An 18,205-nucleotide genomic window follows, 5' to 3' on the forward strand; every position below is an offset into this window, starting at 1 on the left:
TTTTTATTTAAATCAACAAATATTACCATGATTTATGTATACAATATAATGATTATACAATGATAATAACAATAATTACTTTTTAATTATATATATATATATATATATATATATATATATATATATATTCATTGTTATAAAAGATTAAAATATGTATTACTAATATTATTAATTTAATAATTATTAATATTTATACTAATGCTAATAATAATGCAGGGGCCAATATATGCATAATAAAAGTAATAATAATAATATTAAGCACATTTTGCATTACAGTAATGAGAATGTTTCCTTTGCATTACTGTGACAATTGGGAGTCACATGTACTTAATTTCATAAAAAGGATTGCAAACTATGACTTGAAATATGGGTCAAATACTGGCCATGTTATTAAAAGGTTTCATGAGATCCACCAGTGTTGTTGTCTTGGATTAGTTTCATCAATTTCATACATTCAACACGCTGCTTCTCTTAGACTTGTAATTTGAGGCCTGAATTGTTGCGATTGCTGAGTTTTAAATTCCTTCCTCTTCCTAGAATGTTACACAAACCTGCATCTGATTCTTAGAAAAGTTTGGTGTTCTCGCACTCTGCTTACTAGAACTGTGGGAATTGGATTAAGTCTGTGGCCTTTATTCTAATTCAGAACTTTGTAGTCATCAGATGTCAAGGGGTCAACTGACCAGTGTGAAAGGCAAATCCACTCTCTATTGTACAGTGAGGGGCCGGAGCAGAGTTTCCCTTCAGCTGCCGTCCCTCTTCAGCCTGGGAAAAATGGGGGAGGCAGCATGTCAATTAGGAATTAATTTTCTACTGCTTTCTGAAAAAGTCTCAGCCAACTTTTAAAACAAGGCTTAATTGGCAGGACGATCAAATGGGGTGAGAAACTGAGTCTGTTGTGTCAATACATCAGCTTTGAGGTGTATTGATTTATAGACTGATAAAAGACAAATACATATGGCCATTTATACACTCCTCTGTTGTTTAATAGGCTGCATTATCCACTCCAGTGGTTTTATATTTGATATACTTCTTTAATTAGGGGCCATAGTATTAAAAGGCTGCATCTAAATCATCCTGTAATATCATTAAACTCTGTGTCTTAATGTGGAGAGCAATATAAAGCATTCTTGACTCTCATTGGATGGAAACGGTAATGAGGTCAGATGCAAAAATGTATAAATGTTGCTCATTAAGATGGTTCAGACAGAAGCGTGACTCACAGCTAAGGGTTTATATATGTGAACTGTGCTGTGGGATGGGGTCATTTGAGGAAACCTTCTGCGTCATGAGTTGTTGTTACAAAGTGCGCCCCCTGCTGGCCATGGGTCCGTGACATGTGGCAAATGCCACCTCTCATACAGAACAGAGAAACATTCCTTAATAAATATGCAGTCATACAAAATAAATAAAAGCATAAAAATATTAGATGACTTTTTTTTTTTTTGCTTGATGTTCTCATGTTTATTCAGTTCTTTGCAGAGCTCAACAGTGAGCCTGGGCCAGTGTGAGAGAGTTTTAAGTCAGTTGATGCATCCGTCACTCGCCCTGACATTCTTACAGTACATTTGTTGATCTTGTGCATGTGTTTTTATGCCTTGCAGACCTACACATTTGGCTATCTGTGATTGTATTGAACGTTATTGTTCTGAATTTTGCTAATATAATCCTGTCATTAAGGTGAAAATTGAAAAAAGTGCAATAATGGTTTGTGATAGTTTCAGAAAAATCTGTTAAAATTGTAATGATTTGTTACAGTTTTAGAAATAATGTTAAAAAAAGGTCAACCCAATCATTTAAAAATTAAAATGTAATTTTTGTTTTAAGGCCAGTGAAATGTTGGCAGTGCATGTAAAAAACTAAACCAAGATCATCCAGCTGGAAAATAAAATCCTTAAAGTTGAGCCCTTCATTGATCACCTATCTTTTAAAGTGTAGAAACCTAAATGCTCAGATCCTCACAGGTTTGAAACTCCTGCCATCGCCTTTTTCTGTGCCCTGACCATCATTAAAGTGATAATTCATCAAAAAATGAAATGATCCATCAAGCCATCCTAGCTGTATACGATTATCTTCTTTCAAACTAACACAAACAGAGTTATATTAAAAAAATATCCGGGCTCTTCAAAGCTTTATCCAAGCTATATATGAATGGTTGGCGAGATTTTGAAGCCCAAAAAAGTGCATCCATCCATCATAAAAGCTTAGGTGAGCTTAAGCTTTTTTTAGCTTAAGTAGCGTAAGATTTTTGGGCTTCAAAATCTCGTCACCCATGCAACTCCTATTATAAAGCTTGTAAGAGCCAGGTTTTTAATATAACTCAGATTGTGTTCATCAGAAAGAAGATACACAGCAAAATTAATAAGCAATTAATAAGGCTGTGACTTAAGTCACTTGTAGTTTTTGTGTTTTTTCTTATTTCTTCAGTGATTCTGCTTGTTAACAGCAGGTGTTCATCACTAATGCACAATCATTACTTAATTAATTGCTTAATTATCTCATTAACTTTAACTCTGCTTCAGTGTTATTTTAACACTATTTAGAGAGGGACCATATGTACTCTGAGCAGAGTTGATTTAACTCTGGGGATTATACTGTGTAGTTATATATACCTAGGATGGCTTGATGCATATATATATGCATTTTTTTCTAAACCTCTCTGTATGAGAGACCTTCAGAGACCTTTAGCTCTGTAATGGATTTCAGAAGGTTCTTTCACCGTTACATGAGACAAGGTTATGATTGTTTCTTTGATTTGTGAGTTTATATAGTTCCCTATAGACCATATGCACCAGAGAAAGAAGCATGCAGCCATCTTTAGAATTTTGTGTTTGAACTTCCATTTTTGCGGTAACTGTATTAGGGCTGTACGATAAATCTCAATTAACATGAAATCGCATTTCAACCCATTTAGCATAGTGCAATTATGAAATCGCAAAGGCTGTGATTATTTTTTATGCGCAGCTTGTCAGTGAAGCATGGCTCTGTGATGAATAGTAAATGCTGCTCCATCTGAAAGCACTGCGAGTTTGAGTCGCTTATAACGTGCATTTAAAAAAAGCAACATGCATCAAACATGAGAAGCATTTATGAACCTTTGTCATTATGAACCTTCATTATGTCCAACAAAAGACATCTAATAACATGTTTTTACTCCAAACTTCATAACATCAGTTGAGTGTTTGAAAACATCCTTCTGTGAGATGATGTGGCTTCTTACACAGAATAAGGCACACAACATATTATTTTATAGTGATAAAGGCTATGTCGATTAGCATTGAAGTATAAATATACTTTATTATCATTAAAATACCCAAGAAGGCTTGAAGAACTCAAATAAACCATATATTGTCGTAGTCATTGTGTTTATTAGTCGTTTAAGTAATCAAAGCATTTCAATCTTCTGTTTATTCAGCTACAGCGATAGTATGTTGCCCATAGGGATCCCGTGGAATGACGTACTTCTGCGGGGCATATTTGGAGTTTCTGCGCGATAGCACCCTCTGGCTTTCAGATGGAGCAGCATTTACTACATATCACAGAAACGTGCTTCACTGAGAAGCTGTGCATAAAAAAACACAGCTTTTGCCAAATCGCTTGCTGTCGAAGAGTAATTAGCTGGTGAAGTGGATTTACTTATGGTAAAGTTAACTAAAGTTGTCATGAGCATTGTAATGTTTAAAGTAGGGCTGCACGATTTATCGCAAATTTATCAAAAAATTAAAAAGAAAATATATATATATTTTTAATAAATGCTTCTCATGTCTGGAAAGATGTTTTGAACGTGTGTTGTTTTTTCAAATGCACATTATAAGCGATTCAAACTTTCAGATGTTTTCAGATGGATTAGCATTTGGATCCATAAATTATTGACAAGCCACACATAAAAAAATAATTGCAGCTATGCGATTTTCATAACCATAATAAGACAAATCGTTTAAGCGCGATTTCAGTGGGTTTTTTCAAATCGTACGATTAATCGTGCAGCCCTAGTTTAAAGTGGATGTCACAACAAATGTCAGTAGACCGGGAAGATTTTAAAACGAGCAGTTCATTCATAAATCTGTAAGATCTTACCTTCATGCTGTGGAAATACAAACCGGAAAACAGAACACAACGAACGTGGCTCTGAAAAGGGGCGGGGCTACAAAAGGTCTATACCACGCCCCCTTTTTTTTTTCTCAAATCTGTTCAATTTAGCTCTCTGCTGAATCACATACATTCAAGATCAACTTTATTGATGATCAAAACACAAGTGAAGCATATTTCCATTTAGAGTAGAGTAAACTGTAATGCGGTCCTGCAACTATTTCCTTGCATGTTCTAGTAAAATACGCCCTCTAACTCTCTCTTGTCACTATTTGGATCTTTTTCCGTCAGCTATTTATTAATTGTCCAGTAATTGTTTGGGATCCAACTCTTTAATGATTAACCGTGCACCTCCGACAGCAGAATAAGGTAAGGCACAATCCCATGGTCACGTCTTAATGAGGGACTGCTGAGAGTCTTTTGTGCTGTGGAAAAGCCACCTCAGCAGCAGTGCGCTTTAAAAGCCAGAGGAGTCACACAGATTAGCAGAGTAAGAGGTGGACCTGTGGACGTGTAAACAATAGAGCGGGTCATTCATACTCTAAGCCTGATTGTCCCCTCACTGTCCAGATGGCCTGCCGAATAAATTATACCAGTAGGTACAATGCATTCCAGTGAGGGGCTTTAGGCACAACTGTTTGTAGAGTCACACAGGGCTTTTTTCCCCTGTCCTAACGATTATTAACAAGTACGAGCAGTCAGCGGTTTGTCGTCTGTAAATGAAATTCTTGAGAAAGTGTGTGTGTGTGGGGGGGGTAATGGCAGACGAAGGGTCATGTGAACATGTGATGCACATAGCAAGGTACAATAGAAACTGAGTGGTGTTGGAGATTTCTACTTTTGTGCCATCATTTCTATCTATTTTAAATCTGATTGTCATCATTTTCATAATAAATAAGTTATTTGACTTTTTACAGGACAGCCAAGAAGTGTCAAGAGTTACACTTGACATGTAGCAGTAAGCTGAATTATTAGATATTACATATGCTACTATTCAAAAAAGAAATTAATACTTTTGTTCAGCTAGGATGCATTTAATTGATTAAAAGTGACAGTGAAGACAGTTATAATGTTACAGAAATCAATTAAATGCTGTTATTCATCAAAGAATCCTGAAAAAAAATGTATGATGGATTCAATAAAAATATTAACCAGCACAACTGTTTTCAACATTGATAATAATAAGAAATGTTTTAAGCATGAAATCAGGATATTAGAATGATTTCTGAAGGATCATGTGACACAGAAGACTGGAGTAATAATGCTGAAAATTCAGCTTTACCATCACTGGAATAAATTACATGTAAAATATTTTGAAACAACTATTTTAAATTGTAAATAAAATTTTTACTGTATAGCACGAGACTTCTTTTTTAAAAACATTAAAAAATATTACCAACCCAAACTGTATGTGTGTATACACTACCGCTGAAAAGTTTGGGATCGGTAAGATTTTTAATGTTTTTAAAAGAAGTTTCGTCTGCTCACCAAGGGTGCATTTACTTAATTAAAAATACAGTAAAAACAGTAATATTGTGAAATATTATTACAATTTAAAATGACAGTTTTCTATTTGAAAAAAATTTAAAATGTAATTTATTCTTGTGTTGGCAAAGCTGAATTTTCAGCATCGTTAATCTAGTCTTCAGTGTCACATGATCCTTCAGAAATTATTCTAATATGTCAATTTGCTGCTTAAGAAACATTTATTGTTTACAATTGTACAAAATATTTGTGTACAATATTTTTTTTCAGGATTCTTTGATGAATAGAAAGTTCAAAAGAACAGTGTTTATTTGAAATATAATCTTTTGTAACATTATAAATGTCTTTACTGTCACTTTTGATTGATTTAATGCATCCTTGCTGAATAAAAGTATTCATTTCTTTAATTTCTTTTCAAAAAAATAAAAATAAAAATTCTTACTGACCCCAAACTTTTGAACGGTAGTGTATAATGCTACAGAAGCTTTGTATTTCAGATAAATGCTGTTCTTTTGAACTTTCTATTCATCAAGGAATCCTGAAAAAAACTGTTTTCAACATTGATAATAATAAAAAATATTTTTTGAGCGTCAAATCAGCATATTAGAATGATTTCCGAAGGATCATGTGACACTGAAGACTGGAGTAATGATGCTGAAAATTCAGCTCTGCATCACAGGAATAAATTACTTTGTAAAATATATTCAAATAGAAAACAGTTATTTTAAATTGTAATAATTTTTCACAATATTACTGTTTTTACTGTATTTTTAATTAAATAAATTAAGCCTTGGTGAGCAGACGAAACTTCTTTTAAAAGCATTAAAAATCTTACCGATCCCAAACTTTTGAGCGGTAGTGTGTATATATATATATATATATATATATATATTTATATATATATATATATATATATATATATATATATATATACAATATTTTTTTTCAGGATTCTTTGATGAATAGAAAGTTCAAAAGAACAGTGTTTATTTTAAATATAATCTTTTGTAACATTATAAATGTCTTTACTGTCACTTTTGATTGATTTAATGCATCCTATATATATATATATATATATATATATATATATATAGTAAATAGCAATATTTATTAGTATTACATCATTATAATATTATTTTAAAATATAATATTATAGAATATATACTATTTATAATGAAATATAATGCATATTTTTTCATAGTAGTCTAATGGTTTAGTTATCACTGTGTCATTCCGGCAGAAGGGTTAGGGTTCTGCATTTCAGGTTTTGGACACATAATTATCTTTAAAAAAACAAATTATATATATTCATATATATATGTACACATACACTTGTATTTCCCCATCTGTTGTAGGGGGTTTCAATATAGAGTCATCAGTCACATGGCTTTTACGGCTCGGGTCATTTTCCGTTTTATTTGGCAATTGTCCAAAAATAGGTAAGTGTCTATGAAGCAAAGATGTCAGAAATCAGGTCACATATTTCTGGATCTCTATACTCCAGCTGAGCAACTGCCATTGAGATGATGGGAATGCCAACACCAGGTATATTAGCCTGCCTTAGGCCAAACTGTTGCAAAGAGGGGACATTATTTTTACATTTGGCGTTTTAAAATTACTACACTGCAGCTTTCATTTGGAGCCAGCACAGTCATTCCAAGGATGGTGTGTTTATTCTGTTCTTGAGACGCTTGTTTGTTTCTTGTATTTACAATCCATGTTAGTAAATCGCATCCAGTTCAGAATCATGGCAGAGTTATATTCGCTGCGGCTGGTAAGCTTGCAAGCCAGAGGGATAAATGTGTTTACTCTTGAAGTATTTGTCCCCTCCAAACGAAATGAAACTCCGGCTTTGACAGCTCCCCCCTCTCTGTGTGTGAATCATCTGTATCTGATCTCCCTGCACTAATTCCAATTTAATTGCCTGTTGCCTGCAGGCTCCTCAATAGTGGTAACAAATGGTTTGATTTTGTAGTCCTCATCAGGCAGCATTTTAAATGCAGCACTCTAACCCCACTCGAATGCCAATGAAGCCACCGAACAGCCTCGTGTTTACTAATGCTCGTCCTCCCCCCGCGCTCCTCATCTCTGTTCCTCTCATATCTGATTAAAGGGGATTTGTAAGAATCGGCGAGATGCAAGCAGCCTCTCTCTCCATTGTAAATGATATTGGGCCAGAACAGGCGGTCTCGGCTTCTTGTGTATTTTCATTTTAAGAGGCGAAGATGTTCTACGCTGGATAACGCCGTTTAATCTGTTTAAACAAAGTTTTGACATTAAAGTTCAGGTGTGATGTGGGAAGATGGCTCTGGCTCTGCATGTGAAATTGGAGCCGGTTCTACGTATGAATTTTTAAAGCATGCTTTATGATTAATGTGTTATCTTCAAGAGAGTGTATCTTCATTAATTCTACATAGGCAGGGCTAGAGCAAAATCCTAGACACAACAGAAAAAACATGGCCTTTAAGCTCCATGTCTAGACCAAATGGTTAATAGATGATTTGGTCTAGCTTTTCCTTCATTAGTGGTGTTTGCTTGCATCGCCTTTACAGTTGTTCATGTTTAAGATTAACCCTAAGTATTAAACTAACTTATCCTGGAGCAATTGAGTTCATTTTTAACCAAACTGGCAACATTTCAATAGAATTGCATGAAAGAGTGACCCGAACCATGTCTGTCCACCAGAATATCATAGAAACATGGTGACTGGCCAAAAAGTAACCACCTAGCAACACCCTGACAACCATCCAGAACACCATAATATCATGGCAAACAAAATCAAATCTGTTTTCACTGTAAAATTTGCGTAAGAAACATAACTCAATCCCTTCTGGAGATTATTTTACTGTGTTCAGTGATATTTTTGTTTTCTTATGAATGCATTCTTCCCATTTCTGACCTCTGACCCCACTTACACACACACCACACAATGAGCCAAACCACCCAAATTCAACTTTTCCCCTCCATTGCATCCTTTCTTCATCTCTGATAGCCCATATGTGTCATTTGATAGCATTACATATATTTTCTCTTTATTTTATGTTTTATTAAGCTTATGTTTTAGTTTTAAAAATACTAAGACAGAGATATAAAAATATTTTCATGAATTATTACACAGCTTGAATACTGGAAAACTTGATTGTAACTTTTTTTTAATGTTTTTGAAAGAGGTGTCTCACAAAAGCTGCATTTATTTGATCAAAAACAGTAATATTGTGAAATATTAATACAATTTAAAATAGCTGTTTTGTATTTTAATATATTTTAAAATGTAATTTATTCAGGTGATGGCAAAGCTGAATTTTCAGCATCGTTACAGTGTCACATGATCCTTCAGAAATCATTCTAATATGCTGATTTGCTGCTCGAGAAACATATATTATTATCAATGTTGGAAACAGTTTTGTTGTGGAAACATTTTTACATGATACATTTTTTTCATGATTCTTTAGACAATTATATAATTAAATATTGTAACTTTGTTTTATCATAAAACTAAATTAATCTCTTGTGACTGTATTATTGTTTGATGTATGCAGATTCCAATTCAGTACCTAATAGCATGCGAGCAGTATAATTCACATTCCAACTCATGAATTGAAAGAGCCGTTTCTTAAATTGAGTATTTTGCCCAACACTTCTGTTGGAAACACAGCAGACACATTATTTTTTTGCAGGAGTAGCTGGTGACACACTTCCTTCTGCTGTTGTGTGAGGTGTAGTGTGGGTAATGGGCAGCTCTGGAGTCTGTGGGAAACAGAGCAGAGCACCGCTACAGCAGCTGCTGAGGAGAGCCGAGTCTCTGACACTCACTTTGAGAGAGGAGCTGGCTCCATTAACAGCCCTATTCACCCGGCTTAAGCTACTCTGTCAGCCACTTCAGAACCATTAAAGCTCTGCTGGGAGCTAGACACAAACGAACGAGGGAGACAGAAGGAGAGAGGAATGAGGAAAATAGAAGCAGGGGATGCTCTCAGAGGAACTGAGTGATGGTATAAATAGTTGGAGTTGTAGAGGTAAATTATTCGTAAAGACATTAAACAGTAGTGAAGCTAAGCTCCCTCTCTCTTCCCCTCATGCGTTCTCTTTCTTTTACCACAGTCGCCTCATATATTTATGTCTGTGCTGGATTGCCTCGTTTTTTTTCTTCTGAAAAGGGCTGACAACACAAATATCTGTTATGTGTCTGATATAATGAAGCTCAAGAATGTGTCATCATTTGTGTTTCTCCAGCATTCACAATGAGATTTGCCTTGAATGTTTTTCTTCTGCTTTATTTGTGAGCCGTGGAGCTACGATGGTTTCCAAAAGAACTTGTATTTTCAGAATGACAGTCTGGGAGGACAACTGACCTGAAAAAATGTTCATGAATTTTAGAATTCCTAATAAAATTTAATATTAATACTTTTTTTTTTTAAATAATAACAACTTTTTTATTTTTTAATTGACCCTTCGCAAAGACCCGCCCCCCCTTAGTTACTGTTGCTTTGTCCGACAAGCCATGGCGCTGTCACGCCACACACAGTGAAAAATACATCGCAGAGCATAGACTTGTGCCGATATTCGGTAATGCGATATATCGCGATAATGAATATGCACAATATTGTTATCGTGGGTATTTCAAAATACCGTAAATAGTAATTTATTACTAATTATTAAAATTTTTAGAATGCATTTAAGAATACTTTCCCCATCAACCGTATAAAATGCAAAACACCGCTGTATTCTGCGTCAAAAGAACACGCGCTTAGATGTAAACAAGCCCAACGTGCACGAGAAGCAGTGATGGGAATAACGGCGTTATAAATAACGCGCGTTACTAACGCAGTTACTTTTTTCAGTAACGAGTAATCAAACAAATTACTTTTTCTCCCGTTACAACGCCGTTAGCGTTACTGACAAAAAAAATGCTGCATTACTATAATTGAGCTCACTGAAACGGTTTTCATCCGAGTAAGCTCTCTCTCAGCCATAGGACCTGCAAAGTTTTTTTCTCTGGTGTGTGCTGCGGTTAGTCATACACAAATATAATTTTAAACTGATAATAATGTATGATGCGCTGTGTGTGTGTCTGTCAGAGCATGCGCGCGAAGCGCGAGCTCAAACCGAATACCCTTTTTGATGCTTGATCGAAAATGTGAAATGAGTTTTTTTCTAGTCGACTAGTAGTTGTTCATTTAAGCTATTAGTTGACTAATCACATTTATATTAATTTAATTTCTTAAATACTGGAGAGAATAAACCATAATAAGGAGCGTTTACATAATACAGGCTATATAGCACTCAATGGCACGCATAATTGCCATAAAGAACCGGCAAAAGTAATGATTATGAGTGTGACAAAAGCAGCAAGGAGACATTTTAATTGTTTATTAATAAAGTAATGTTTTCTGAATCAGTGTCGGCTGCAAAGATGAAGTTGACATTGCTGATTCTCATTGCTGATCATCTGCTCATATGGACGCGCCTAGAGAGATAATACGCACATTTCATTCGGATTAGGCTATATAATCAGAGTAGCCTCTTTCTTTTCGTGTTTAATTACTTCATTTTCGTTAAAGTAGATATTTCAAGCATTATATAGATATATTTCTCATGTCTGCGAGGCAAGCAGCCTCTGAGTTTCGGTTCATTTAGCCTATAAGACGCGCTCCAGTTCACGCGCCAGTGATCGCGCCCGCGCCTCCATGTCATGATTTTATTGTCTGCTATATTTGCTTGTTATATATTAAATCCAAGCAATTGGTTGATGAAACATTGATTAAAATTAAGATACAATTTTTACAAAACGAAATTCACTTTAAAGAGAGGCTTTCTATAAAACAAAACTTAATGAAGTGTTTAAAATCATGTCTGACCCACTCCATGTCTCCCGATATATTTGCGCATCTTATGATGCATCTTACTCACGCTGTTCACTTTTCATAATCGAATAAATGGATTTAAAACATAACATAGGACTATTTAAACATAAATATGAAACTACGTTTTCTTTAATGGCTACCAACATAGTACAGAGAAATTTCATGTCGTGAGCAAGAGCGGATCATGAGTCAGGAGTCGCATCAAGAATAATTTATTCTTAGACTTATATGTAATATTGGGGGCATTCAATTTATTTGGCATATTTTTATTTTTATTTTTTTATTTTTTTTAAAGTAACGCGATAGTTACTTTCCCTGGTAATTAGTTACTTTTATAATGATGTAACTCAGTTACTAACTCCGTTACTATTTGTGAGAAGTAACTAGTAACTATAACTAATTACTTTTTTAAAGTAACGTGCCCAACACTGACGAGAAGCACATGATGGAACGAGTGAAGGAGACGAGCTGAATGAAGCGCACGTTCACTCTCTGACAGCAGAGGGCGCTGATGGAACAGCAGAGTGCAACGGTTACCCCGGAAACCCCATAAACAAAGCAACTGCGCTAGTGAAGTTTTTAAAATGCCTCAAACATATATTTTAATCTGGACTACAACATGCCCTAATGATTAGAAATGTTCTGATTATTTGTTATTGTTCAGCAAAACTGAGACATACGGCTTCATTAGTTAACATGTTAATTCATTATTACCAAACTGACAATGAAAAATACTTATAAAGCATTAATTATTCTTAGTTAATGTAATTTCTTAGTTACGGTTTAATATCATTACTAAAATCAAAAGAATTTATTTAATGGGCCTGAAATTATCAGTTGTATTTCTTAACTAACATTAACAAAAAATAATACTTTCTGTAACAAATGTAGCTATTGCTCAATCTTGGTCAATGCGTTAAATACTGAGACCTTATTGTAAAGTGTAATCTGTTCTTTATAGCCTAATTCTTTTGCATTTTAATCTGTTTGAAAATTTTACTTTATATATTTTTTGTGTATTGTATTATTGTATTTAAACATTTAGAGGGTTTTTTTATTACAAAAAGAGTTCTTAAACCTGTTATACTATGACAACACTTTTTTTTGCAACTTATTTCAATACAGTGATAAAAGCTTCAGCAATTAATCGCAACATAAAAAATGTATACCGTCACATGCCTAGCAGAGCAAAGAGGACACTGACAACACGTCGACAGACAAGACAGAGCAGGTTACTTATGCTATTAAAGTCCCAGATTTCAAACTGTGTAGTTTTTTTAAGAAATTCAAACAATAAAAACCGTATTGTAGTTCTTTAATGTGTCGGGACCATGGTGGTGACAGATCGCTGTAGCGCCTCAGCTCAAGCGGCTCGTAAACCGATCATCTCTTCCTGCTAGTTCATGTATAGCATCAAATAAACACGAATGAACAGGAGAAGGAATGTTGTTTCAAACGCGGACAGACGTCAATATACACAATTTTTCAAGTTTAACTCCACCGAGGTTAATCTTCTAACTACTGACTGCTTTGTCGGACAAAATGGCGGATTCGGCGTTCTGATTGGTTAGATCGCCTGTCAATCAAACTCCCTGCGAAGGGTCAATTTTATTTTATTTTACTTTTTGCAAGAACATCTAACCACCTATACATCAGAGTTCCTGATCAATGACACAATTTTATCACATTTGATTATTGACCTAGAAAAGTACAGAATCTGAAATGTTTTTTTATCATTTTAAATTCTTTCATATTTCATCTTTGCTTTAAATAACCCTAAGTCCTAAAACTTTGTACTTTTAGCTCTTTGATTTTAGTCAAAAAAGTTTTCATGGGTGAATATCCACTCCCGGCCTCTGAATGGCTCTTCGTAATCAATGTCGGCCCTTAAACTTGGAGAGAATGAAAATAGCAGACATCGAGCAACTCGTCGGAGTACATTTACACAAAACTCACATTACAGACGAGCTGTCAGTGAAGTGTAGAGGTTCATTTTTATGTGTCTGAGACACTAATGCTTTTTTTTTTTTTTTCTCTGAGCTCTTTCGTAAATGCTGATTGATTGAGTGAGAAGTCAATCCCAGCCTGCTGTTCACGAGCCCACCACTGGGCATTCACAAAGATTTTAAATTAGGGACAGCTTTACTTGAAAGATACATTATTGATTGGCCGTAGATACTGAAAGCACTGTTTTTGTTGTGGAGAGAAGAGAAACTAAGGCAATACGTCTAAGTCTCTTTAACCCCATCCATTACGAAACATATAGACTTATTCATTCATTTTGCAACATTGTACTTAGCTACAAAATGAATGAAGTCCAAATTCTGCGTTCTTTGCACTAAACACTAATTGAACTCTTAAACCCCCTCTCGTTTTGTCTTTCTTCTTAAGGCTCAGACATGGCAGTGTTTTGTCTTCTTTGTGGGAAGCGTTTCCAGACCCAGAAGGCTTTGCAGCAGCACATGGAGATTCACGCCGGCATGCGCAGCTACATTTGCAGCGAGTGCGAACGCACTTTCCCGAGCCACACGGCGCTCAAACGCCATCTCCGCTCGCACACAGGTGAGCTTTACCTGAATGTCACTCACACTGCCGATATCTGAGTCATCTAAAAGCACATTAACAACTTCACACCTCTTTGTAATGCAGAAAAGGCCAAGCAGGCCACTGGCTGAGATGTGGCAAAGTTTCAAAAAGAGTTCAGAAGGAGCATGTTCATAGAGTCTTGCTAAGGTTATATAAACCTCTTACTCGTCCTCAGACAAGCCAGATTTTTGAGTATTGACAAAGTCAGGTATTATCACATTTATGCCCAAGAACCACCCACCAGGTGCAAAAAAAAAAAAAAAAAAATCAAATAATGGCTAGTATGTCTTTAACTTGCTCAAACTTATCTTTTGAATAAAGATTCAATGCCAAGAACATCTCAAACTTTGTCAATCCAGTGACTTCTTCCAGCATGGAAACTTGTAAACAAAACTTTGCCTCCCTACAGTCTGTGGGCGGCCCATCTGAGGCTTTGACTATTTTCTGACAGTCTTTTGTCTCTTTTTCTACCTCACCTCCCCCTTTCTCTTGACAGTTTCCTTCAGGGTAACTTAAAGCTTAAGTCAAACCCCTCCATTACAGATCATAGGTCAAACTGGACTTTTTTTTTACCATTCTACATTATGAGAATGTCTAAGTGTGAGAATTCAATTATCAAATAACTTGAAAATTATGACAAAAAGAGGAAATTTATGTGGAGGAAGGACGTTGATGAATTATAATGACGTAAGGAGAAACATTGAGAAACTCTGGTCATTGCAACAGGCAGAATTACAGTATATAAATATAAATGCTCCTCCAAACATGTGTTAGATACTTTACTAAATATGAACATTTCAACATTTAGTTAGAACAGACTATATCAGTGCCCTTTGTATAACCATGTTTAACACCGTTATCTCGGTTCTTTCCTTCATAACAAGACAAACAGAGACGAATGAATCTGTACGGTTTAACAGAAAGAGCACAAAATGGACCTACTCCATTTGCTTGCAAGAGTGCATCTTTCTCTTGCTTTTGCTCTCTCTGTCTGACCTGAAATACCAGTAAGATTGTCAGAGACAGTTGAAGTCTAGACTCAACATGTAAATTTTTGATAAGACGGGCCAGAAATGAAGTGAGGTTGTTTTTTAAAGAGTCAAGGCATTAAGTATGCGCTCCATCTCGCCACAGACCGCCGGGTACATGGTTTTTCCAGAACAACATCTGAAAGGACATTCCGACACTCCTAACGGAGTCTGAGTAAATGTCAACTACTGTAGATATTTCACCAAGCAAAATCTGATTTTTCTTTACTGGAATTGCAGTATTTTTAAACTACATACAGAACTGTGCATAAACCGTGCTAAGTGTAATTACTTACTTAAAGGATTAGTTCACTTTCAAATAAAATGTTCCTGATCATTTACTCACCCCCATGTCATCCAAGATGTTCATGTCTTTCTTTCGTCAGTCGAAAAGAAATGAAGGTTTTTGATGAAAACATTCCAGGATTATTCTCCTTATAGTGGACTTCAATGGCCTCCAGACGGTAGAAGGTCAAAATTACAGTTTCAGTGCAGCTTCAAAGGGCTTTAAACGGTACCAGACGAGGAATAAGGGTCTTATCTCAAACGATTTGGCCATTTTCAAAAAAAATACAACCGTATATGCTTTATAAACACAAATGATCGCCTTCCAAGTGGTTCCACCAAAACCACACTTTCGTATTCTTAAAAAAGCTTACGCTGTATGTCCTACACCTTCCCTATTCTACTGACGGAAAAAATGGAACTGGCGCTGCGTTCGTTCCGTAAGTAGAATAGGGAAGGCGTAGGACATACAGCTAGATAAGACCCTTATTCCTCGTCTGGTATCGTTTAAAGCCCTTTGAAGCTGCACTGAAACTGTCATTTTGACCTTCAACCGTTTGGTGCCCACTGAAGTCCACTGTAAGGAGAATAATCCTGGAATGTTTTCATCAAAAAACTTAATTTCTTTTTGACTGAAGAAAGAAAGACATGAACATCTTGGATGACATGGGGGTGAGTAAATTATCAGGAAAATTTTATTTGAAAGTGAACTAATCCTATAAATTAAATTTTGGTGTTTTATACCACATAGCAAGGGTATAAGTGTAAATAGCTGTTCACAAAATTCAAATAGAAATAAATTACCATTGTACACTAAATTGTAGGAAACCTCTCTGAGTTGTTGTAGTTGTAGTAGTAGTAGTAATAAATTTTATTAAAACATTAACCCTCTGTACCCTATGTATACAGTAAACATCTGTTGCAATGTTTTGTTGTAAATAATTTTGTGAATACGTTTGATAAGATTGATTTAAATTGTTAAAGGATCATAAATTAAAAAGACTACCACTATTTTTGATTATACATTTCTATTAAATCCTAAACTACAGAATCCATAGCAATTGAAACATACAACATTACTCTGCCTTGCACATGCATCATCACCAGAATAATAAAAAAAGCTTTTTCAAAATGTGTCGAATTGGTTGATGTTACACCGTGTCCTAACCAGACGCGATGCCACGACATGCGACAAAAGGTACGTTTTTGTCCTAACTTGCCACGATGGCGAGAAGCGATGATTATTTTATAAACGGTTTCTATTTTTCTGCGACATCGCGGCTGAGACAACAACACAAAATATGATAATGATAATCTCAGGCATTGTTTATGTGCTTTATTTAATGTTAAAAGCATCTAATGTGAGTTTGAATATCATTTTGTGTATCTTACTGAAAGCAACAATGGAAAATTCACCTCAGATCTTCAAAATAAATAATAAATAAAAAGAAACAAGAACGTTCAAACTGTCAACTTATTGTGAACAGACAAGACATTCTATTACAAAGACTGTTTTAGTAACTCAGTATGTATTTTTAATAATGTTAAAATGGTGTAATATGGTGTAATATAACAGTGTACTTGTCCATTTCGTTGCGAGTACTGGGAGCTAGCCGAGAGAGCCCGCCCACGCGCTCTTCTGATTGGCTGACTTTATCACGTCTCATAGTCGCGTCTGGTGTGGACAGACAAATTGTTTGTCTCTGTAATCTTATCGCATTTGGTTAGGAAATGGTGTTAAAATCATTTGACAGTAAGTAATAAATACAAAAAGGATTTTTTGAGTATTGTGCATTATATTTGTATATATATATTTTTTAAAAATGAATGGAATCTGAATTAAAATTGGAATCGGAACCGGATTCGTTAGGCCAAATCAGAACCGGAATTGGAACTGGGAAATTTCTTGAAATTCCCAACCCTAATAGTAGCATATTTTTAGGATGCAACAACAAAATCATAACTAGTAAATAAAAACTTTCCCACAACATAAAGGGTAGGTGGACACCTGACTACATCTGCCTGTGTATTTAATATTGATCTGCTGCATTGTATTTACATTGTGAGGGCAAATCAAACAATGGGCTCTGTGCATCTCCAGTTGCTGCTCTCTTTATTCTGCACATGCAGCCTGTTCTCATTAATATGCCATTCCTGTTCGCTCTCCATTTCACTGCCAGACCATTTGCAGACAGTGGCGGCTGTCTATGTTCACAGCTGTGTTTGATGGTACGAAGCACAAAGCTCACATTGCTTATGGCACAGTCTCTGCAGGTTGGTCGGCCTTGACTTTCAAGCCATTTTAGTCAGGCAGGGCGAAGCTTATTCAATATTTAACAATGCAAAATTCACTCCTTTTTATTTATTATGCAGCAGTATTGAGTAACCTAAAACGTGCCGTCATCAATAAACACTTTAATGTACATTGACGTTGCATTTAACTTCCTTTATGACGTTTGTCGGCACAACTATAGACTTTCAAACATGGAAACGCACTGAAGCTGATACCTGTGGATATTTCCTCCAACTGATAGTTGATGCTAGTGACGTGTTCAGAATGCGCACGCAGTAGACGGCGTTAGCGCATTAGCATGCCTGTGGTGTTGTGAGTCTGGCCTGCCTGCTGCCCGCCTCTGGGCAATTAACTTTAATGACAGACAGGCTGGAGGGCTTTCAGAAGGTGCATCGGATAAGTTGATACAGATGCATAAAGACTGCCACTCTATCTATCATCTCATATCTGTTCACTAGGGATCTCATCTGTCCCAGCCTGCTTTTTTTTTTTTTTCTCTCTCAGCCCAGATAGAAACCTATTCATCTCAGCCAGAAGTGTATTTGAATGTGAATGGCAGGCCGTGATTGGCTCAG

At 35.6% G+C, this 18,205-nt stretch overlaps 1 protein-coding gene across 1 annotated transcript in view; it reads left to right on the top strand.

The window, feature by feature from the left end:
- The window catches only part of zbtb16b (zinc finger and BTB domain containing 16b), a 67,514-nt gene that overhangs the window by 39,018 nt on the left and 10,291 nt on the right, over nt 1-18,205 (top strand). The window contains exon 5 of the mRNA XM_048161065.1: nt 13,830-14,000. Within this exon, the coding sequence (XP_048017022.1) occupies nt 13,830-14,000 (171 nt within the window). The remainder of the gene's footprint in view (nt 1-13,829; nt 14,001-18,205) is intronic.

Source organism: Megalobrama amblycephala, linkage group LG16 (genome assembly GCF_018812025.1).
Source record: "Megalobrama amblycephala isolate DHTTF-2021 linkage group LG16, ASM1881202v1, whole genome shotgun sequence".
NCBI classification, from domain to species: Eukaryota; Metazoa; Chordata; class Actinopteri; order Cypriniformes; family Xenocyprididae; genus Megalobrama; species Megalobrama amblycephala.